The sequence below is a fragment of the Drosophila suzukii genome, chromosome 3 (assembly GCF_043229965.1).
Source record: "Drosophila suzukii chromosome 3, CBGP_Dsuzu_IsoJpt1.0, whole genome shotgun sequence".
Lineage (NCBI taxonomy): Eukaryota > Metazoa > Arthropoda > Insecta > Diptera > Drosophilidae > Drosophila > Drosophila suzukii.
The window spans coordinates 71,318,140-71,342,863 of record NC_092082.1 but is presented as its reverse complement, the minus strand read 5'-3'; the positions used below and the strand labels follow the sequence as shown (position 1 = coordinate 71,342,863).

General features: G+C 38.5%; 2 protein-coding genes across 3 annotated transcripts; both read left to right on the top strand.

Annotated features, from left to right (window-relative positions):
* The first annotated feature begins 551 nt into the window (after positions 1 to 551).
* PK2-R1 (Pyrokinin 2 receptor 1) lies at positions 552 to 8,918 on the top strand. 2 transcript variants are annotated; one of them, XM_036818797.3, is made up of 7 exons: positions 552 to 810; positions 2,643 to 3,294; positions 3,356 to 3,521; positions 5,680 to 5,812; positions 5,882 to 6,080; positions 7,242 to 7,465; positions 7,816 to 8,918. In XM_036818797.3, exons 2-7 carry the CDS (start codon positions 2,826 to 2,828, stop codon positions 8,575 to 8,577), a joined length of 1,953 nt encoding a protein of 650 aa, XP_036674692.2. In that variant the 5' UTR covers positions 552 to 810; positions 2,643 to 2,825; the 3' UTR covers positions 8,578 to 8,918. The 2 variants fall into 2 exon arrangements, with proteins under 2 accessions (XP_036674692.2, XP_065722579.1); XM_065866507.2 differs by lacking the exon at positions 7,816 to 8,918 and having other exon boundaries at positions 5,882 to 6,084; positions 7,242 to 7,459.
* Positions 8,919 to 19,235: 10,317 nt separating this feature from the next.
* Positions 19,236 to 21,015, top strand: mthl12 (methuselah-like 12). Its single transcript, XM_036818457.3, has 6 exons — positions 19,236 to 19,753; positions 19,805 to 19,952; positions 20,018 to 20,194; positions 20,270 to 20,521; positions 20,594 to 20,768; positions 20,820 to 21,015. Exons 1-6 carry the CDS (start codon positions 19,247 to 19,249, stop codon positions 21,013 to 21,015), a joined length of 1,455 nt encoding a protein of 484 aa, XP_036674352.3. The 5' UTR covers positions 19,236 to 19,246.
* Positions 21,016 to 24,724: the final 3,709 nt, after the last annotated feature.

Sequence of the window (24,724 nt, the reverse complement as noted above, 5' to 3'; positions counted from 1 at the left end):
TATTAAAACTAAGTGCCACTGCTTTTAGGCCATTTGCAATTTCAATTAGCCGCGCGCACAACTTGCCAGTCAATTGGATCGAGTGCCGCTTATGGGCACGCTCTATAAAACCAGCTGCCTGCGACATTACTCATCCGACAAGTAAGCCATAACTTAGGGGTAGAAGGCGAAGGAGCCACGTTCAAGGTGAAGTGCATGAATTTATGAATGAAATTAAGACCAAATGTTTGCGTTCCTCAGACGAGCAGAGAGTGGTAGACAAAAACACGGAGAGCCAAAGGGCCAAGAACCGCTGTTAGTTAACATTTGGCTAACAGAAACCGTCTACAACCGACCTGATGGCCGCAAGGCAACTCAGTCTGTCACCGACTTTCCTTCGCTTCGGACGTGTGCGGGCCCAAAAAAATATAACACTTAGCTAAAATAAATCCATTAATATGATGGTTAAATAAAAAATATATTAAAGTCGTGTTACCAAATACGAAAAAAATAAAAAATCTATTTTTTAAAAAATAAAGTGTTTTTATGATTTCAAATATATATATCCCCAGTTTAATCAGTTATTCGTAAACTCCCAAGCGATTTACAACTCATTAAATATTTCCCAATGGTTGCCTAGGAAAGTGCAAAACTAATTTTCCGTTCAGTGATTCCGTTTTACCGAAACCAAAAGGGTTTCAAACAAAAAACCACGCGGAAGTCCTTAAACGACCCACTGCAATCCCAAAAAAAAGGAGACACCTTGTAAGATAGAAAAACAAATACGGATACGACTTGACTACAAAGAAGGACACAATACGCGCAGCAAAGGTAAATAAACTTTTGTAATTTAATCTAGCCTTGCTAAAAATCAACATGTCGTTGGCAATTTACACAGGACTTGTTTTCAGAAGTTAGAAAAAATCAATTCTCAGTTTTCCTAAATTGCTTACCTTTGGCAAAAGCAAAGTTTAATTAGAAAGTGTTAAGGCACCTGGGCAATGCAACTAGAGTGCGGTTTAAAGTTGTTCTCCAACTGAAATTGAATTTCAAACCCTAATATGGTCCGCATGGCTTTGCCCTGGCTGATTGGATTGTGTAATTGCGACTGAAGTCGCACATTTGTACACAGAATCGAAATCAGCCGGTGACTCCCAGCTCTTGCCCTGTGCCCAATCATATCTAAATCAACTTTCACACCTCAGCTGGCAATTCAATTATTTTTCCAATTAGTTTGCGTCAATAAGATGTCGTCATCTCAAGACTGAGCCCTCGAGATTCGTGGACCCTGTAGCATACTTTCTGGGGCTTTTTAAACGCCTTGAGCAGAAAAAGAACACTTAACGAACAGGAAACATAATTAATTAGACGTATCAGCCAAGAGTCTGGCTTCTAGCCAATAAGCTCACTTGGCATTAACGGTGACTCGGTGTTCTTTGCCACACTTGGCCTTTGACTTCTAACCCCAGAATTTGATTTTTGGCAGCAGGGGGAAACCCATTTCCGAACGTGTTGGCAGCATAATGAGTGAAATATTACCCCTCATGGTGTCTTTAAAATCCGGCATGTGTTGGGATCCCAAATGGGCACCTAAATGACAGCCGGATGTGAAAAAGTTTCCCTTTTTCTCGGCCCACAAAAACTCTCCCACACATGCAATCATGTTTCGTTTCACTAAGTATGGCAAAAACCAAGCAAATATAAAAACTTTTTCATCAACATCTGTATTTGTATTGATTGCCAGCAATCTGTATTGCCAGAGCTTAAGATGTTTACTATTAATAGAGCCAAGTGCCAAGTGACATATTTTATACAGTGAAAAAATAATTCAATTGCTTGTATTTAATTGTAATTGTATTTAAAATGTCTTTATTCTTTAAATACAATTTGTGTGTCTCTCAGTTTGATGGCAATTAAGTATCTTGAATGTGTTGTTAAAATATATTTATAAATTAAATAAAAATATTCCCTAATTGCAAACAGAAAAATGAATTATTTTTTAATGTTATAAATTTTATTTTTGATATTGGAGTAGTTTTCCATTTAAAGAAACCATTATAAAAATATATGAACCCCATCAAAAATTATAAATACTTTTTTGGAAGGAAGCAGGTCAAAATAAAAACCATAAAGCCCTAATTAAAGTATAGTACAAACTATTTACAATTTTTTAAAATGGACCACGAACCATCTTTTACTGGAAATCAAAAATTATATATTTTCCGATAGATAAAAGATAAAATATTTAAGTTGAAATCGAATTTCGCTGATGTAACACTCAATTAAAGACTTAAGATTATAATTCCTTTAAGAAATTTATATTTAATATTTTTAAAATGCAATCATAATGAATAATTTCAATATGATGGCCAAAAAGACATAAGACACTGTGTGTAGAAGCAAGACTACTTAGGACCTCTTTAGTTGTCATTTTTTCTGTGCACAACTAGAGGGCCACATGTTTACCATCAACAGAGCCAAGAGGCGACTGACAAGTGGCAATAGACAAGTGCTTTTATTTCTGGATTAATACGAAGTTTCCTTGTAGAGCCTTTGGGCCACCTGATGCCGTTGTTAACAAAAAAAGTGACGTCAGCCTGGCTGGGGATTCAATTTAAATTCATCCTTGAGTCTAATGACTTTTAATGTTGTTTGCTTCACAGGCGGCTGAACAATTTTAGGGCCTGTCGTCGACTGCTTATCGGCCATGTGCCACAAAGGATGCGGCAGCGGATACGCCAGACAGTATTAATAACGCATTGATACGAGTGGGCGGCCGATTTGGTATTGTTTTTCCAATCGAACTCGTGGCGCAAGGAGTCCGCAATTAATCGACGACAGCTAGCATGTTGCAAGGCGTCGCCATCGACATTACCATCGCCAACGACAGCAACGATGATGGCCTCAATCAATCATTCATGGCTCATGTGTCGCCCAGTACCAATCAGATCCCCACCATCGCCACCACCATGCCCACCAGTCCCAGCGAGAGCCCCGAGCTGCTGCTGCTGAAGAATGACAAATTCCTAACACATGTCGCCCATCTGCTGAACATAACGACCGAGAATCTTTCCAATCTCCTGGGCTCCACGAATGGCACAAATGCGAGTGGCACCATGGTATCGGATTCGCCAATGGACGAGTCCCTGACCCTGCGTACCGCCTTCACAGTCTGCTATGCCCTTATTTTTGTGGCCGGCGTGCTGGGTAATCTAATCACCTGCATTGTCATTTCGCGGAATAACTTCATGCACACGGCCACCAACTTCTATCTGTTCAACCTGGCTGTCTCGGATCTGATATTGTTGGTCTCAGGTAAGTTTGTTTTTCAAGGAACCATCGGGGCGTATGCGTAATGTCACCGAATATCCTTTAGGCATCCCCCAGGAGCTGTATAACCTTTGGTATCCGGATATGTATCCCTTCACGGACGCCATGTGCATCATGGGCAGTGTGCTCTCCGAAATGGCAGCCAATGCCACGGTTCTCACCATCACAGCCTTCACTGTAGAGCGATATATTGCCATCTGTCATCCCTTTCGGTGAGTTTTAAATAGTTACTACCTTTATAATTGCTAAATTCTCATTAAAAATGTATCTTTTACATTACAAATAGTGTTTTCTCAGTGTTACTAGTTCGCTTTCATTAGCAAAGTGGAGCACGCATAAATAGGACACACCATAAATAGATAAATAAATTTGATAAGCGTCAGTCAAACACAATAAAATGATACCACACAAATACAATACAAATTATAGGGACTATAATAATTCATAATTAAACAGTCAGGTTGAGGGATGATAAAATAAGTCAGGCTTGACAACAAAATTCAGAACGTGTTCATTTATCCAGCGAGTCCATTATCTTTTATTTATTGACACTAATTAATAGTTAGCCACACAAATGTAGGTACGGAGTGCATTAAAAACCATGGAATTAGATAGCTATGAAAGGATTTTACACATAGAATATAATTGAGTCATTAAAATAAATAGTAGGTACCTACGTTTAGATTGAATTCCCTTTGGTTCTTTAAACTAAGCAATAATATTATTCAATTTACATAAAAATACAAATGCTTCCTTAAATGAATGTGTCTGGATTCCATTCATAATTTTCGTGTATTGTGTTCCAGCGAAAACCATATTAAATTTCCTTTCTTGAAAAGGAACAAAAGAATTTGAATGGAGAAGGCCCTCTATTATAAGCACAATTTGTGTTTCCCACTTACTTTTTACTTTTTTAAATTTGCGAATAAACGAATAACCAGACATAAAAGGGTGGGATGGCTAAAAGATGGCATTCCAAACCCGATTATAAAGTTTAGGCCAAAAGTTCTTCTTTCAATCAAGATGGGTTTAAATATTATTGTTGAAATAAAACGATATTTCTGTGTTTGTTATTATACCCGTTACTCGTAGAGTAAAAGGGTATACTAGATTCGTCGGAAAGTATGTAACAGGCAGAAGGAAGCGTTTCCGACCCCACAAAGTATATATATTCTTGATCAGGATCACTAGCCGAGTCGATCTAGCCATGTCCGTCTGTCCGTCTGTCCGTCTGTCCGTCTGTCCGTCTGTCCGTCTGTCCGTCTGTCCGTCTGTCTGTCCGTCCGGATGAACGCTGAGATCTCGGAAACTATGGGAGCTAGGCTATTGAGATTTGGCGTGCAGATTCCTGAGCTTCTTACGCAGCGCAAGTTTGTTTCGGCACAGTGCCACGCCCACTCTAACGCCCACAAACCGCCCAAAACTGTGGCTCCTACAGTTTTGATGCTAGAATAAAAATTTTAACTGAAATGTATTGTTCTCATCAATACCTATCGATTGACCCAAAAAAAGTTTGCCACGCCCACTTTAACGCCCACAAACCGCGAAAACCTGTGACGCCCACAATTTTCATGCTAGATAAAAAATTTTAACTGAAATGTATTGGTCTCGTCGATACCTATCGATTGATCCAAAAAAAAATTTGCCACGCCCACTCTAACGCCCATATCGCTTAAATCTGTATACCGCCGGTAGGTGGCGCATTTTAATCTCGCTTTGCTGCTTGCATATCTCCATATAGCTGAGTAACGGGTATCTGATAGTCGAGCTACTCGACTATAGCGTTCTTCCTTGTTTTTTTAGTAGGTACTTTGAAAAAAACCTGAGGGTTTTGCCCGTTTACATGCTTAGCAACACAAAGGGATTAAATCTGAATCTTATGCAATGCGCCTCAAAGTTTTTCTGCCCCCATTTCCTTTTTGTTTTTAATGAGGGCTGTTTCTATTTTAAGCACAAAGATAAATTAAACAAAAATATAATCTCCTTTTTACAAAACTAGGACAAGGCTGATGAGGAAACTATGTAAAGTTTAGCCTTTCCAAGAAATTTTATTTACATCCTGATAGAATCTGGTATCTATTGTATCTCACCACTTGAACATATATCTATAAAAAGGTTAAATACTTCAGAGCGCTGCTCTCAAGTTTCAAAAGGAAGCTAAAAGTTAGGGCTAAAAATATATTCCTTCCTGTTTACACCCACACTTAAAGTAAATATTTATATTAATATCAGGCTGATGGTCAGAGTTTGAGTTTTACTGCCATCATATATTTCATCCCATATCCGCTAACGTTGGAGGGAAAACATTTACATCAACTTCCCCGTAATACTTAACATATAATGTAGCCTAATCTTTCCGTCATTTTGTAGGCAGCACACCATGTCAAAATTGTCGCGGGCCATTAAATTTATATTCGCCATTTGGCTGGCTGCCTTCCTTTTGGCCCTGCCCCAGGCCATGCAGTTCTCGGTGGTGTACCAAAACGAGGGCTACTCCTGCACGGTGGGTAGAACCGACTTTAAAGACGAGTAGAGTCCAGAATGAGTGTACTATTCCGCTTTTATCCCCCAGATGGAGAACGACTTTTATGCCCATGTGTTCGCCGTCTCCGGATTTATCTTCTTTGGTGGACCCATGACAGCGATTTGTGTGCTCTACGTGCTCATTGGTGTGAAGTTGAAGAGGAGTCGCCTGCTGCAATCGCTGCCGCGGAGAACCTATGATGCGAATAGAGGCCTCAATGCCCAGGGACGAGTCATCAGAATGTTGGGTAGGTGAGTTGAGTTGGCGGCTTGATTGATTAAAGACAGCAACAAGCCCCCTCCCCCATTCGGAAACCAACGCCCCTGTCTGTCAAAACTTTTTAGCCGAAAGTCTTAAATTGAAAAATACTGTCAACATATTTGCGTTGGCGACACATCAAACAGGGGATTCCCCCGTCCCCTTTCCTTTGCACTTGCGTCATCTGGGTTGAATGTGCCCCGGTTCCTATTTGTTTTCACTTTCTGCGGTGTCGTTAATTTTTCCCCACCATCGGTGTATGTGAAAAGCTCTTAAATGGCCATCTAGCGAAAGAAGCAAAGGTGAAGCCAGGTGGCACCTCAAAAGTAATCAAGTCGGGGCTTTTAAATGCGCTGATGATTGCGGGGTACATACAGCAAACTGGAATTTTCGAACGATGTGTTGCTGGGGCTAGGATGTATTTAATATCATTAAAAGATTGTTTCCTTCTTTTTGCCATTAGATAAATTATCCTTTTGTATTTAACATATGTTTCTTCGAAGATAGGCAAAAATATTTGTACCTTTTAATATTTGAAATTGCTATTTTAAATTGAGTTAAAGGTTTCAAACGCTTATATTATAAAAACATTTGTTTTTACTTTATAACTTGTTTTCTTACTTTGTACTTAAATATTTAAATCATATATGTCATATATTCTTAAATATATTCTTAAATTTTGTTTGTGTTGAGTTTTTCATGAGTAGGTCAAGGCAAGTTTTAAAAACCAAAGAGCAAATTTCCTTTTCAGGCTAGAAAATAGCCCCCAATTTACGGTTGCTTTTAACTGGAAATCCACAGCCCATTGATTCCGTAGTTTACCACTGCCCTCGCCTAAATAAAAATTGATGGGCCAATTCAGATTAAGCCATGGGCCTTAATAATAAATTAATTTGGTTTGAGGGAGGGCAAAAAAAACAAATGGCTGCACTTTCGTTCTCGCTATTCGGTTAGAAAAAGATTTCCATTTTGGCAACTGGTAAAACCCATATTTCTATTCAAGGGCCTAGCATTCAAACTCGAGTGTTCGGAATTCGGTTGCCCAAACTATTCGATTACGGGGGATATAAGAGATGAAGTCCAATTTGTATCTGTAACCCACATTTCCAGGGGTATTTAATACGCTCTTTATCCTTGCCCGTATTTGCAGTAGCTGTAGCCGTCGCCTTCTTCCTCTGCTGGGCTCCCTTCCACGCCCAACGACTGATGGCCGTCTACGGACTGAACCTGATTAATATAGGCATCAGCCGGGATGCCTTCAACGACTACTTCCGGATACTTGATTACACGTCCGGTGTGCTCTACTTCCTCTCCACCTGCATCAACCCACTGCTGTACAACATCATGAGTCACAAGTTCCGCGAGGCTTTTAAGGTAGGACTGGGATTGAACCCTTTCTTTAACATTAATTTTTAAACAATGGGGTCTGTCCATTAATTCCTCAGGATATTTTAAACCCTTTAAGCTAAAATATAATCCTGAATATTAATGCACAAAAATTAAGGACTATTCCCTCATGTCCTAAATCTTTAAAACACTTAAAACAAATTTAAAAAAATTTTTTGAGTTACAAAAAAAAATCGTTGATAATTTTAAATTTGCTTTGAAACAAGGACATTTTTTTAACTAGTTATAGTTTTCTAACAATACAATTAATATACATAAATAAACATTTTAAATTTTTTATTTATTAATGAACTGAAATTTTTTTTCTTTTTCCCTAGATTACTCTCACAAGGCAGTTTGGCCTGGCCAGGAACCACCACCACCAGCAGAGTCAGCACCACCAGCACAACTACAGTGCTTTGCTAAGGCAAAATGGATCGATGCGTTTGCAGCCGGCCAGTTGCAGTGTGAGTAATAACGCCCTGGAGCCTTATGGATCCTACCGGGTGGTGCAGTTCCGCTGCCGGGATGCGAGCCACCAGTTGTCCCTGCAGGACAGCATTCGCACCACCACCACCACCACCACGATAAACAGCAACAGCTTGGCAGCCGGAAACGGAAATGGAGTGGGCGTGGGAATTGGTAATACACGAAGGATGCGGAAACAGGAGTTCTATGGCCCGGTTGTGCCGGGCACCGCAGTTCCCCATCGAATGCTGCAGGCTCAGGTGTCCCAACTCTCGTCGCTGGGCGATGCCAACTCCCTGTTGGAGGCGGAAGTGGTGGACAGGCACTACGCCTCCGGTCGGGCCAAAAGGGCTCTGTTGGCCACCAAAAGTGGTGCTCTGCTGGTGACACCCAACCAAAGTGCTGCTGATCCCTCGGAAGTCAGTCAGCCTGCCACTCGGCTCAAGCTGACGAGGGTGATAAGCCGCAGGGATGAGGTGACCAGCCACAGTTTGCCGGATCCGGAGACTTGTCAAACGGCATCGATTGCAGGTCGAAGTTCCCGAAAATTCCCCTGGCGCAAGCGGAGGCAAAAAACCGAGGATCCCAGCAGCGAGGGCGGCTTGACCTTTGGCTCACCCAAATCCCAGTGATTCCGGCTGGCTGATAACTAGAGTTATGCTTAGTTAGGCATTGTTTAGTTAGCGCAATAAACTTTTCGATCTGTAAATAAGCCAGAGAAAGTCCAGCGATTTGCATGCAAATTTCGGTTGGCCATAAAACAAAAAAAATAGAACGAATGGGCAAGGTCCAGACGATTTATGTGAGGCATAAAGCCGGGATAATGAGGCAACAAAGCGTCGTGACGAAAAATGCCACGCCCCATGCCCCATGCCCCGCATCTTTTTGCGATGGCAACCGCATCTCACTCATAAATTAAGTGTTAAGTGTTGAGCTACCAGCAAAATAATGTGAATAAATAAAGAATGTGTTGCCAACATTACAGCGAAATCCTTTTAACTGTTTGCTTCTCTATAAGCACAATGCATGCCATTAACATTCACCCTCATCTGCATTCCAAAGGGGCGGGGTCAGGGGTCAAAGGGGAAATTGGAAAAAACAGGTAACATCTCGGCTTTTTCTCGTTCAGTGTTTCCTAGAAATCTGTTCGTGCTCTTTGTGACATTTTTTCCTTACAGATTGGCAGGCTTTCTGCTGCTTCTCCACTGAAAAAAAAGAATAAACCAAAAATGAGAAATTAATCTGAGCAACTTTTTGGAACGAAAACATATAAACTTCATTCCCTAGAATTTTAATATAGAATTCGCGATTGCATTTTTGTTTCTTCTTTATTTTAGGAGCATAATATAAGATCCGCGAATTCTTCAGGAAAGCATGCTCCAACATGACAAAAAAGGGGATTTTAATAGTTCATTGAAAAAATGCGAATTCTTTAGAGTTCCTTGTTATGACTGTTTCTCAGAGGTAGAAATAAATAGATTTTTTTTTATAGCAACACATTTTTTTTTTAAAGTAAACTTTTTTGCTGAGTGTAAATCAAGTCCCCTTGTTGCAACAAAAGCGTTTCAGTTTGCACCTGGCCAAGTGTCGGAAGAGGTCCATTAGTCAAGGTGGCTTTGTAGGCTAGGAAGTCCGGATTGAAACGAATGTGCAAGGAGTGGCAAGTGGCAAGAATGGGTTTATCCTGAGGCGAATTGGCACTTGGAGTGAGTGGAGCGTGTGGGATTCGTACCACAAAATAAATCAACTTAAAACTGGGACAAAAATTTAAGAGCTGATATTGTGGCCAAACGGAATTGTTAATGGCTCTCTGAAAGCAGGCAAATAAATTCACAAGGAAGCCAAAAGTCAAGTGGCAGGCTCTGAAAAATTCAAAGCCAAATTGTCGCCTCTTCACCTGCCTAATGAGATGTGTGAGGCATTGTTGGGCTAAGGGATTGGAGTTGTCGTTTGGTTTCAGCTCATATATCAAATGGATATATTTACCCATTGAATACCGCTTAGCCAGGGCCCATGTAATTCCATACCGCCCGTTGGCAGGAAACCGTAACAATGGGCTTGCCTTTGGGTTCCTGCCTCTATGAACCGCCCTCCGTCATTGATCATCGGAGATGGGGACTCTTTTGTGGGGAGCTCTTAGTGGCGGATGCTGGATGCTGGGCGGGTCCTCCATCAATAAATCGTGCGGCCTGCCGCCGCCTAGTCAATCATAATCTGACACAATAAAGATATTAATCAGAGCCATAAATTTACTTACGGTCTAGACAACCAGTTTAACGGCCAACAGCGCGCACAAAGCTCCCTGACGAAGATGAAAATGAAGATGAGGAGTTCTCCGGATCTTTCCCCTTTCCCCAACCATTCTAGAACTTTAATAAGTCCTGCGGAGCAGCTCGCATATTGTCCCGGTCATTACGCGCAGACATTTCAGATTACTCTGCCAGTTTATGAGCGACCAACTTTCACTTTTCAAAGCGTCAAATTCATTTTTCGTTCTCTCCCCTATTAGAGGGAATACAAGAGCTCTTGGACCCTGAGTGGCCATATCCACATCCATGTCCATGTCCTTGTCCATGTCCATGTTCAGATTTTAAAGCCCACACATGCATGCTGTCCGGTCATTCTGTGCGGGTCCTTGTCTGCACCTAACGAGCCAGCAAAGAGCTGGACAAAAGCCGAGCCGAGTCACTGTGAACCCATCACCGGGTTCACCCAGGATCACAAGCAGACAGGCACTGGGAAAAAGTAGTGCAGAATATATTCCAAAAACTTGTAAATAAAAATAAAAAAAAACTAAAAGAGGGAAACAATAAAGAAAACTGATTAAAGGTTCATTATTACCAAAAGGAAATCGGAAATTAAGTACTCGACTAGTTGTACAAAGTCAGGTAACCAAAGTTTAAAAATAAATAATGGTAGGTAGTTATTTTAATTTGTACTTTCATATAATACAACTAATTATTTTAATTAATACGTTTAAATAATTAGGAGAATTTAATTTAAAGTAACTATAGTTGTGAAAAATGTCAATTGTTTTTAATGTTAGCCATATTACATTTTAAATATAGAAGGTAATATCAATTGTAAAATGGCACAGAGCCATAAGTTACTTAGGAATATATAACTCATATTATATTGAAAATTGCTGTTGTGCAGAGTGAACTAGTTGATAAGGAATCCCTTGTAGCTCCAGGAATAAAGAAAAAATAAATTAGATTAAAAACATATATGTATTATTTTAAAAGTGTATTAATATTTTTAGCCAATTTCTAACATTCTTTTCCCTCAGTGCTTAGAAAAAATTAACCTCTATGGTTAAAAATCCTATTTATAAAGTTACACATGCCAACAAATTAGAATGTTCAGCTGCCGTTCAATTAAAAATTTGCACAAAAATGCGGTCGGATGGGCTGAACAACTATTGTTGAAAACAGCTCGAGTATCCTTGCTATGGGCTTCAATTAAAGTTGTGTAAACACGCTTCAAAGGACACTCTTCATGGGCGACTTATGTGTTTATTTACTGTGCCCTGGCCTGGCCCCCACAAGATCCGGGGCGAACTGTTTCGATGAACCCAATTGATTCTTTTGTTGCCACTGCCATGGGGGTCAACTCTTGCCCTCCGCCGATGGATGGCAAATAAATATTATTTTCTGTGTGCTCTGTGTGCTGCGGCTCAGTTGGATTGTCGTGGTGCATAACCGATTTACACTTTAAATGCTGTGCCATGTCAGAGCTGAAATTTTAATTAAATACGAGTCGTGGTTATCCTCGATGTGCAGAGTGCCTATATAGTAATATTCTCAGCATCTGTCCCTCGCCGCAGAACAATGCAGCAAATTGAAATTATAACAAGAGGGCCAAAAAGCGATGGCAGTTTAAAATTCAAGCGCAGTCAACAGCTGGCACTGGCAGTTTTTGACAACGAATTAGAAGCCCCGACCTCGGCGCACAGTTCAACAAACTAAAAGTGTTTGCTTTATGGCCTCCCTGTACTCGATGTACTTGAAGCCCCATCATCCCAGCCATCCCCAATTTCTTTCGCCGAGACAAACAAAACAACATTCGCAATCCCCCAAAAGCAGACAACTCAAGATTAGCTGCGCCACAAGTCGAGAGCCAAAAATAACTCGAAATATTTCGCTCAATTGCAGTGGCCAAAACAATAAACCGAGCAGCCTTGACCATGGAGCTTTGGGCATGAACATGAACCCATCCGAATCCCAGACTATGGATCTCTTCTGGATTCGACGCCCTTCCTTGGAGAATTGCACTGGAAAAAAGTGGGGAACTTTTAACTTGTAGCTGAAAAAAACCTTCATAACAAAAGAAAAGTAAAGACTTATTTATGCCCGAATTATCATAAAATACTAAACGAACATTAGGACATATGATAATAAAAATGTCTTATAGCTCAGAAATACTCAGACTATTTTTCAAGACTTTTCTTGCAAAGATAAAATTAATATATTATGTATGAACGGATATAATATAATAAAACATTAAATACCTAAACCATTTATGAGTTTTAAGAATTTTAAAAAAGGTTTGATAAAGAATAGGCATCGGATTATAAATATATAAAATAGTACTCTTAATATTCAAATTAAAATATAAAATCAAAACATGTTTAAGCTTAAACTAAATTATGAACTTAGGAGACACATTTATGTTTTATCCAAGCTCGCATCGAATCAAATGTTGAGAACACATTTTTAATATTATACGATGATTATAAATTTACCATCTCCTAAATATCTTTTTCAACTAGAACATTTTTCTTAGTGTCTTTATATTTTGTTTTCGTTTGCCAGTGGGTTCCACGCCAAATACGAGTACCCGGGGTAATTGTCCTTAAAGCGGCACTAAGAGCCACAGGATTTACTTGAAACTTTCGCCGAAACGAAATCAGAATTTAATCGCCATACTGGTGGATGTGTGTGTGTCTCCCGGCATCTTGTTTGCATTTTGAGACGTGTCTGAGATAATTTGTTTGGGATTTAACGCCATCGGTGCTCCCGAGTTTCTGAACGGCTTCCTTGGCAGCTGTTTTTCCTGTTGTCGACGTCAGTGGAGCTGAAACTACGATGGCATCGAGTTGGTCAATTGAAATTAAGCCAATTTACATAGATCCCATTAATTGAGGCCACTCGTGCAGGGGAGCACCAGTGCCATTGACAAGTTTTCTACAGTTTCAACTGCTCGCTCCGATCCAAAGTAAAGTTTATTAATTAGCATTGGCTTGGGAACGGAATAATAGGTCCCTGGACGCTGAATAAAAAAACATTTTACTTGTCTGACAGCCTCTTGTTTATTTGCCATTGTCGCTCATCCGACAATTTTAGTCATTAATGACTGCATTTTCCATGGACTGACTCGGATTACTTTTTTTTTACTACGTAATCGAACATAATTCGTTCTAAAAACAGACTAATTAAAATTCCAATTCTAATAATTGAATTAGTTATTTATTATTTCAATTATCTCTGCTGACCAATATTAAACTTGTCAGTTGTATTTATTAGGCTTTTGAATAAAGAAAAAAGCGATAAATTCCATTGAAAAATGTGTAATTAGCTAGTCATATGTGTTTTTGGTGCCTGATAACTAACATTTTCACGCATCAAGTATTTCAATTAATCAAGAGATAATATGAATGTAATTATTTAACTGCTGTCAAAAATCTAATTTGAAATTTAATTAGACAACTACTTCTCATTGTAACCAATTCAAGCGAAATAACAAGCTTTTAACTTAATTAAATACAATTTAAAGAGAAAACACCTAAACTAAGTACAATCTACCTAATGGCTTGCCAAAACTTTCAAGTTAAGGCCTGGTAATTGTTTTGAAGCTGTCGCTTACACAAAATATTGTATACAAATTCCCAGAAGCAAGTTGAGCTTACCATTAAATTGAATTCAAAATTCAAAAGCAAAGCTGTTTTGAATGACAAACAACCATGAACATTTTCCTGTCCACCAACACACAATAGTCGTACCAGTAAATAAGCACTTAAGGGCATTAAATGCATGTCAGTTCTGAGGAAAACCAGGCTCCTGACATCATATAGACCTACTTTGTGGATACTTTAATTGCTTAACGTAACATGTTTGCTAGAAATGTCACAAACATTTTTTTGTCATAACATTCGACTTTAGGTTCCTGTTTTGCTTTAAATTTCCGTGCAAAAAATGGCGAGGAAAAATTTGAAACTTTTTTCAGATAAGCACGCAAACTTTACAAGCAAGAATTTATAAAAACGGTCATAAATTATTTCCACTAAAAATGCTTGGAAGACTCCGGAAACTTTTCGTATTACATCAAATATAAAATTCAAGAACTATATAAAATCAAAAATGGATATCGAACGTTATCTTCGTTTAGAGACATCATTATTTGTGTAATTCAAGAGCTGACTGTTTTTACAAGCGCGACCTTAACTTTTCGATCCCTTTCGATTCTAATGATTGCGAGTCACGTTCAATCGAAACCGAGAATGAATAAATTACATTCCCTTTTTCATAGAGAAGCATTGTTTTTATAATGTTTCCATTTCACTGCCAACTCGGTAAGCGAATGCTTTAAATTCCGACATCTGCTGGCGAAATGAATTCAATTAGGTTGATATCTGGCGAATGCGAATTAAATGGCAAACAATTGTGTAGAAGCCATTCCAACTATTTTTAAAAGGGGCTAGAAAATGGATGGAAAAATAAATGGTAGAAGAATGTGGAAGAGGACTGTGTCCGCAGTTCGTGGGACATGTTGCCAACATCCGTTCCACAACAAATCACACAAAGAAATCGAGCAGCTGTTGGCATGCCGCCCATGAAAGGGGGGCCCATGGTTCGGCACATGGTGGTCGGAAATGAGTTTTGGGAGGGGGGAGGAAGGGCCCAAGGAGGTCCTTGCAGGAACGTCTGGCACGTAGCTTACGGTCTGCTGAAGCAAAACACGCGTACACATGGCAATACAACGGCAATCGTTACGGGGACTCCTGTTCTCGGACCCCCAACTGCTCGACATTGATGCGATGTCTGCGGCTTTAACCGACATTAAATTGCTGATTCCTGGCAAGACGGCTACTGCTCCTCCGCATGTGGTCGGCCCCCCATTTGCATTGAGTCTCCGGTCGCGGCCTAATTGAAATGGTTTACTGACACATTGATGCCAATGGATTCCGGTTCGGTTAGCCCTCCAGAAATGTGGCTGTCGGCAATTAAATGTCAATATTTTGGGGCATCTGTTGATCAGCATTTAGCAGACTGAAAGCAAGCGAAAATCGTAAGGAATTTTGTAAACAGAAATATACGGGGGTGCCCTACAAATCACTAGGGTTTCGAAATCACCTCTAAATGTGGTTTAAGGTGTCTAAAAGTATGCACTAATATATTTTAAATTCGAAAGCACAGTGAATTAATTTGAAAAGGGGACTATGTATTACTATCTCTATATTTTATTCACATTTTATAACACACAAACAAAGTAATATTTAAAATGTGACTGTAAAAACGTAAAAAATATATAATAAAATATTTTAAAATGTGCATTATGACAGACTCGTTTCTCATTATGGTCTGAATCTACTACCAAACAACACGCTTGCAAAATTGCTTGTTAGCTTAGATTACCCCATTATTTTACATAGGTCACCAAGAAGAATCGAGGTTTAAGTTTGATGTTCCTCAGACCAATTCATGTTCAAATTAGACAAGCACCCAAATGGCGGCGACGAAAGATCTGCAGACGAAGGAGGCTCATTTATTATGTTGATGAGAAAATCAGCAGCCAAGTGCAATGCAGCACAAGCCGAGCAAACAAAGCAGCTCAACATGGAGTACAAATGAGCTGCAAAGTCTTATCAAATTTGTCACGAACTTTTTGGACACAAATCTGGATGGCCTGATGGCTGGCTGACTGGCAAGACAAGGAGCCATTATATTTGAAGTGATTTCCACTGCTGACACAGCAGCAGCAGCCAAATATGCAAACTAGCCGAGCGCCAAGAAGCTAAGGTTCCCATACATCAAGTGACCTTTCGCCAGGACACGCCTTGTCCACGTCCAGAGTCCGGAGTCCTGTGTCCGGGGTCCTGGCAGTGACTTGTAGTCGTGGGTGTGGGTTCGAGTCCCCGTCTGCAGGACAAGCCACAAATCAAGTGCAAGCAGCGCAAAAACGCCAGCAGACGAACGAACATCGGTCAAGACCCATAAATAGCACGCCCACATTTAAAACACTCAATGCATAAATCAATGCTAAATAAACAAAGGGACGGGACAGCTATCAGTGTTGCCAGGTGTTCTACAAGAGATTTTTTTTACAAGAAGAGGTCGTAAAAAAGCTGACTAATAAAGCCGGAATATAGGTTGCAAGAGTGCCATGTAATTAATTTCTTCCTTTTGACGACCATTTGTTAGAATGAAAAGAGTGTGTACTATATTTTTTAATCCAGGGTGCCACAAAGGTGTCTAAAAGTGTGCTACAAAATCTTTTTCTTTTTTGCTTTAACCAACAGAAGTCATAATTGTAATTACCAAGAAATGCTAATTGCAGAAATACAGACCTTTGAAAATCGCATATAATATTTTGAAGATATCGCAAAGATTTAAAAAAATGTGAAAATATTGGAAAAGCCAACTCTTATTAAATAACAAAAATGTATGCCCCTCGAAGCGCTCTACACTTTTGGTTTCGCCTTTCATTATGTAATATTTACCGAAGACAGGCAGGGAAATAAATGAAAAACGCCTCCAGGCCGAACAGGGCACATTAAAATTATAAATTTTCCGCAAGCAGCAGAAAGGAACTGAAATAAAATGAAAACGGCAATAAGTCAACAGTAAATCAATTGAAGAAACATTTTAACGCAATTTCATTTTGATTTATGCGCAAACGAAATGACTCGCCGTCAGTCAGGACCAGGCGGTACGTTCTCAGAGTATATAATTGCCAATTGATAGCGTTTTTCGAGCCAGCAAACATCCTCTTGGCCAACTTCGTCAGACGAATCGATTCGACCATTGACTTGTCTGTCTATTTCCGCTCAGACGGGTCAATCGGTATTACAACTTATTTGCCAACCTGTCGACCATCTTGCATCCGAGATTAGATCTTTTACAACAGATGTTCTTTTATTTAATTATTCTTAAATTTACTGTGCCACAAATCTCTAGTGCTTTGAAAACACTTTGAAATTTAATTTTAGGTGCCTAAAAGTATGCAACAATGTATACATTAAAGTTAGAAAAACAACGAGCTTATACAGCATTTTATGCTGCATACTTTTACACACCTAAAATTAAATATAAAAGGGATTTCAATTATAATTATAAGTATATTATAATTATAGTACTTCTTTCGATGTCTTTATATTAAATATTTTATCATAAGCAGGATTTATATTTGTATTTTCTTAAAGCTAACACTGAAGTGATTGTTATTTATGCCAATGAATACCTTTATTGTTTGCCCATTAAATCAGATGGCTGGCAAATATTAAAAAAGTGATTATATTTAAAAAAGCACTGCGTCCTCTTTAAGCCAAGTGCGTTTTAAGTGCCGCGATGCACATTTAGTGAGCTGTTGCTGCAGGTGGCAAGAAAGAAAGCCACTAACTTAATTGCAAGTTTCACAGAGCCCCTGGAGGAAAAGGTGAGCACAGCCACAACTTTAGTTACTGCGTCTTTGGGTTGCAACTTTTTCGCAATTTAGTGGCAGTGGTTGTGGCATGTGGCCGCTCAGCTCAAGAAAGTGAGTAAAAATAACCGTGTAATAAAAATCCATCAACTTGAAATAATAATTTTGTTATTGCACGAAAAATATTCGTTAGGGTATTTAATAAAAAAATATTATAAAATATTATGTCCTTAAAAATGTTTACTATGGTTTAGCAGAAACATGTACCACAAATTAATATAATATCTTCTTGAAAGTTATTATTTTGTTATTTTCCACACATATAATCTTCAATAAAAGGGTGTCTATCTCGTAACAAATTTAAAACATTTCTTTTAGCACAAACTTGTAACTTTTTTTGAGCCTTTCATTCTAAGCATAACTTCCTTAATTCCATCTGAGATTTGGTTTATATTTTATAACTTGTTGAGAAACTTACATACTTTGATTTTTGTTTGTTTTTAAATAAACCCTTTAATGAACCCAGCATTCTTGTGCTTCACAAATAACTTGTTATTTTACAAAGTGCATTTAAAGCCCTAAAAAGGTTTAATTGATTGGTTTCGCCCGTTCACCTTGACTGAGCCCCAGGACGAGGCTTTGCCGGGTAACTTTGGGATACTGCTTCAGGGGAGAACTTTGCCACCCGACCAGAAAACACACTGCAATGGCAAACAATGCATCATTTGCGCCCTGCACAATGCATAAATTAAGCTGCTAAGTAAGCGTAACGAGACAGCTCCTCGCCGCCATCCTTCAGCGTCCTTGTTCCTGCGGATGAAAGCCACAACCTCATCCTTATTCTCGGGCAAGACAATGTGGACGCGAAACGCGCTCTGATGAATGTCACAGCGCTGCAAATGCGTCTGGAATTTCGAGAACCATGAGTACAGTCAACAAGAAGTTTATTGCCTCCTTGCAATGACAAATAGTATAAAACATTTGTAGACTTTAAAAAAACAGATATAAACAAAAAGATATTTTAAATTTTAAATTTCATCTTATTATACCCCTTCAATTCACTACATTTTTTCAATCCAATTTCAAATATTGTTTAATTTTGAAACAGAATTAAACTAATCTGCAAATAAAATTTTCACCGTGTAGTTTGCTTTGCTCATGAGCATGAGTTGAATCTTTGGTTTGTCGTGTATATTCGTGAATTTATTGCTGCCTCGCTTTAATGACCAGCTAACTACATCTACAAGCGCATAAACAGTACTTAGAGGCATAGCTTATCGGATATCCGGAACAATAATAAAATAATTTTCGGGCTCTTATATTTGTTTTCTACTGAAAATCAATTTTATCAAGATTTTACATATACAATTTTTAATTTGTTATTCCCATGACGCTCTTTCATTGCTTCAAATTCTATTTGTGTTCAAACGTTGTTGATAACATTAATTTTCAGATCGCACGGAACGCTTGAAAACATACACTTATTGATTTTATTAATTATTGGAGTTTTAATTCTTTAGAGAATACATTTAATAGCTCAGCTCCTCAGCTGTTGATTATAAAAGCCCAAGGTTCACAGTGCAAATTTATTTCATCTACAAAAATCGCGATTCGAGATTTAGTCCACTTTAGCTTTCCGTGGAGAAGGAAGCAAAATCCAAAATGTCTCCGGTTTTAAAATTATTCGGTATATTTCTGATCTCATATATTGCGAAAAGATCTAGCGCAGAGATTCCAGAATGCAAATACAAAGAAACTATCGATATCTCGCGCTATAAAAAATTGAACGACACTTATGTATATGAAGGTCTGGAAATTCCCGCTAATTTAACTGGGGAGTACAGTTTTCGTGAATTTTCGGATGGATCCAAAGAGTCGGTTAACAAACATTTAAGGGCCTGTATCTGCAAAGATACGCCCTGCATCCGGATATGCTGTGCCTACAAGAATATTTTGGCCAACGGGGAGTGTAGTGATGACCTTAAGAAGGAGATTTCTCTAAGAATGTTGAACCTAACATTTGATGATATCATAACGAAGGACCTTAATATAACGGAGCTTAGAAAGATGCCCCAATACAATTCTACTAAAATATTCGTCTTAAGGGAACACTTTCAACCCTGCGACAAGGTTCTTGGTTTAAAGGCCGATCAATACACTATGTTAAAGGTTTGATTACAATGTTCCAACTGCCTCCCTGCCTAATTCAAATCTTTATAGGATGGATCCATACTTCTCCACCCCACCGCCGTGATGTTGAGCAACGACCAATACTGCCTCTTTCCCCAAACTTATTCGGACTTTCCGGAGATCTTATGGTTTGTTAACAGAATGTGCCTAACAAGACGCGTTCCGGCTACATTCGAGAGTAAGGATAATTATGGATTCATATTTTTCTAAATTTATATTATTCTGTTGCTTCTCAATTTTTAGTTACTATAATATCGCTAATATGCTTCATCCTGACTATGGCTGTGTATTTGTATATTAAGAAGCTTCGGAACTTACTTGGAAAGTGTCTTATATCCTGTGTATTCGGTTTGTTCTTGAAGTACCTCTTCTGGACCCTGAATAAATTAAACTTTTTATATAATATTTGCACTCTAGTAGGTTAGTTATTGAATTTTTTTTCGGATAGTGTCTTAATTTTACCTTGATCTTGTTCAAATTATTAATCGCTTTTAGCTTATTCTGACTACCTCTTTTCGATGGCAACCTATTTGTGGTTCGCGGTAATCAGCTATCATTTAAGGAAACTTTTCACTTCCCTAAGTCGCCTTGAGCCACGTAATGCATTCTTAAAGTACAGCGCATTTGTTTGGGTCTCGGCTGCTATTCCCACAGGAGTAATTTATATAATGAATCAGATTTGGGGAGAGGATCCCCAAAAAAGGTACTTGACGCCATTTGTTGGATTTGTAGGATGTTATATGCAAGGTGGGTTTATATTAAAGTTGTATCTGGCTAGATAGATCTAATTGAAAGTTGACTATTTTGTTTCATCCACAGACTGGGGCTTTTCTTACTGGATATTTTTTCATGGCCCGGTTCTGATCTTGACCACCTTCAGTTCAAGCATGTTCATCCTGACGGCCATCCACATTTGGAAAGTAAAGAGGGAGGTCAAAAGGTTTGCCCAACCAAACATGAGAAAGAGGCCCTGTCTCGATATCGATGTCCAGACGTACGAAATGATCTTTTTAGAATTAATGCGTATCTCATTTACCAATCTCAGTTACCTGCAGTTTCTTCGGCTCTTTGTCATAATGGGCGTATCTTGGCTCCTGGACAGAATTACGTCTTTGTTCCGTTACTTGCTAGGGACCATCATTTTAGATATATCCGTTTATTTAAACACCGGCTTTGGTATAATCATATTTGTGCTGCTTATCCTCAAGGCCAGCACACTTCAACTGCTAATAAATAGGTAAGTTCCACTTGATACTGTCTCTATGTCCGAGTGACCTTTTTTCTGTCCAAACAGAATTCGAAGAGGTCGGAAAAAGCCGGTTCAAATATTTACATAAACTAAAAATTATAAATACTAAGAACCAACTAACATTTAAAGCTACATTTCACAAGAAATGTATTTCCAGTTGTCAATTATGTTTCTTGTAGCAAAATCCCGCAGCACAAGAGCTTGGCCCGTTGTGGTAGGTCATAATTCTTTGGAATTTCGCTGCACAAACATCCTGCCCCCTATAAATTTAATACCCGAAATCTATGCCAACGCCATTTGTCTTATCGCTATCTAAGCAAGTCCTATGCCTGCGACTTTGGCAGCCACTCAATTTGCATAATTTTGTGTTAATTGAAAAAGTTTTGCTGGTGGCCAACGAATTTATTGCCCGGCAGCTGGGTCGGAAAACTGCTTAAAATAAGACCTGCGAGTGATGTGATTAATAATGTAATTGAAACGCCCGAGGGGATATTTTGGCCAGGATCTAGTCGAGGGCCGATGGGCTATTTAGGCTGAAAACATGGCCAAAATGACAGCCTAGGAGACGTGCGAGCATTCGACCAACACGCGCAGAGTTATGCTGTTGACTTCGGTTACAAATCCACTACACAGAAAAATATAATAAAATGTAAGAGAGGAATAAAATTAGGAAATAAAAATATTTCTTTTTGAGTTTATATAGTTTAATATATTTCTAATAATCACAGAAACTGTTTGCATTGAATAAAAATATATATTATACTTTCAATTTTGTAGTTTGAAGTGTAGGGTATTTTTTTCCAGTGGGATCCTGGTCGTCAGTTGGTGGGCACGTGTTAGGCGGTGGAATGGGAATTCTTGTGGTTTGGGCCATGTCATACTGTGGTTTTATATTTCATGACACAAAAAGCCAAAAACAAAAACAACAACAAAGGCGCCAGCAAATTGCTTACACTTACACTTTTTGGGCCCGCACATTTTATTTAATTTGATGATTTCATTAAACAAATTGCCCAGCGACAAGTTCTTTCCCCCTTCTTGGTTTTAACTCGAATGGCTGAGTGTGTGTTGGTGGGCGGGTTATAGCCATTACGAATAGTGTTGCCTAAGTTTGGGCGTCGGTAAAAGCCATGTGAATAAATGTTATCATTATTTGTTAAGCACAATTTTCAATTTATTGTTATATGTCTTTTATGTGTTAAAATTGTAAAACTTAAGCCTCAACTTATAACTTTATATTATAAAAAAATAATAATTTAAATAAATTATGAATAAATCATTTTAAAAAGGGCAATAACTTTGTTATAATTATTAACATGGCAAATTATCAGTTTTTAAAATAATAAAAATGATTAAATAATTAGATTAGTATAAAATAAAATGAATCAATACAATGCATTTAAGATACTTTAACAATTTGAGTATATTTTTCATATAAATAAAAAATAAAATGTATAACCTATTCATAATGCCTAGGCGGATATTAAATAACTTACTCGTACCCAATTTAATACAGTAATTAAATCAACAAATTAATACAATATTTTCTTCTAAAACTAATCACAAAATGGCTAAAATGGCATCACCAAACTGGGCCTTCTTGAACCCAGCGAGAAGCTAAAGAAGAAACAATTAAAATTGGCCTAGGCAAATGTCGGACAGACGTTATGGGTGGCACTATCCTGCGAGAAGGAGGCACTGATTGCAGCCATCGCCGAATGACCTTCATCTTCATCAATTCGAAGCCTTTTCGCGCATACAAAAAAGGAGTCTCGTCCTTGAGTTTCACTAATTCAGACCGCCACTGTGTCTCCTGGCATTTTGGCTTCACAAGTAATCTGCTTTAATGCTTTCCATTATCGTTCGCTGTGGTTTTCGTCCTTTCTCGCCCATCTGTGAGTGTTTGCCTTTGCTTGTCTGAGTTGTGGTGTTTGTGGGTGTGTGTGTGTGTGCTGGGGGATGTTGTTGTGTTTAGAAAGTCGGCTATGTGTTGTTTGCTGTTCCGTTTCCGTTTTGCCGACACATGAAAATTACAACACGCGACTTGCCATTTCAGACAGTAAATTTTTTGGCCACCTGTGTGAGTGTCTCGTTTCGTTTTGTGTGTGTTTGTCTCGGCGTCTCTGTGTGCTTGTGTGAGTGCCTGGGGGCGTAACATTTTGCGGTATCCTCTGCTTGTGCTGGGCTTACACTCAGACAAATCCGTTATCAAAACACATCCAAAATCAATTAGATTTCAAAACATGTAGGAGGGTATCATCAACATATGTTGACGTTCTAGGACTTCTTTTCAAAATAAATATTGACTTTGATTAGGAGGTTGGGAAATTAAAATGATATATCATAATAGAAAATTTAGGGCTTTAAAATTAGTACGCATTTTAAAAAAAAGCTTACGTGTTAAGGGAATTACGAATTAAGATTAAGGATTGAAAAAAATTAGACTTATTTCACAGTATATAAATAGTATTAACCATAAACATTTTAAATATATTTTGGGTTTAAAAAAAAATTAAAAGAAAAGATGTATTTCATTGAAAAAAAAAATATTATTAACTTTAAGCATTTCGAATATATTTTGAGATTATAGGAAAAACAGAAAATATGTGTTTTTCCTTAAGTGTTTCTTAAGTGAAATTAATTTGCGAAGCTAAGAATCATTTTAAAATATTTGAATATAAAATATGTATTTATTATATTAAAATTACTTTAAGAAAAATTAAATCAGAAATTAAATTTAAGAAATATATTTATTTTTCTCCGTGTAGGATCTAGCGTTGACTGTCTCTTTATCTTTGCTGTCGACGCCCTTTGTGCAAGTGTACTTTGCTCGAAATTTACTGCATTGCCAAAGTTTTCAGCAAAATTACGGCCATAAAGTAGCAGTCAGCAGAAGGTGGCCAACACAATAACGTGGCCGTAATTAAAGGTATCCTGCTGAACATAATTTCAGCGGCATTCCGCCCACCTATAGCTTATCAAAAGCAGAGCTCACCGCTTCTCGGGCATTATATAAGTAGCTGTTTTACGACGACCTCTTCGGCGAACTGCTTAAGAATTCCGGACAGGAAAGGTCAGCAAACACGGGCCTGTGATAAGACCCGGCATTTGTCAGTCCCACAAAGATCACATCGCAGGAATACGTGACACTGAGGCCGGCGTGCTGCTGGAATGCGGTTGTAAGCGCCGGCTAATCTGGTTCAAAAGTCTATGTAAATTCCAATCAATATTCCCTTTGTTGGTTCTCCAAATACATTTAGTGCACTCGCTTTGGCCACGTGTTGCTGTCAAAGATACATAGTTCCAATAGTTAGGAGGATAAATTGAGTTTATGGTTGTAAGTAGTTCTATACTGCTAGTCAAAGTTCAATGCCTTTCTATAAAGTATCTTAAGATTATATATAAAGTATCTAATGTATCTGAATTGATAGTAGCTGGAAAGACAAAGTCGAGGCATAGCACTAGTTAATAATTTTGATCTCTTTTATATTTAATATAGTTTTCTTCTTTATTATCAGTGCCTTAAAGTTGTATAGATATAACAAAAGCGGAACCTGTTCCCTCACTTTCGATTGCTAATGGCCAACGACCACTTGATCTCTGGCCCATGGTCGAGTCCAATGTCGAAGGGATCTTTATGACAGCCGGGCAAAGCCATAAAAAGTATTTCAGCAAATAAAGCAAGCGATTGGGGGGTGGAT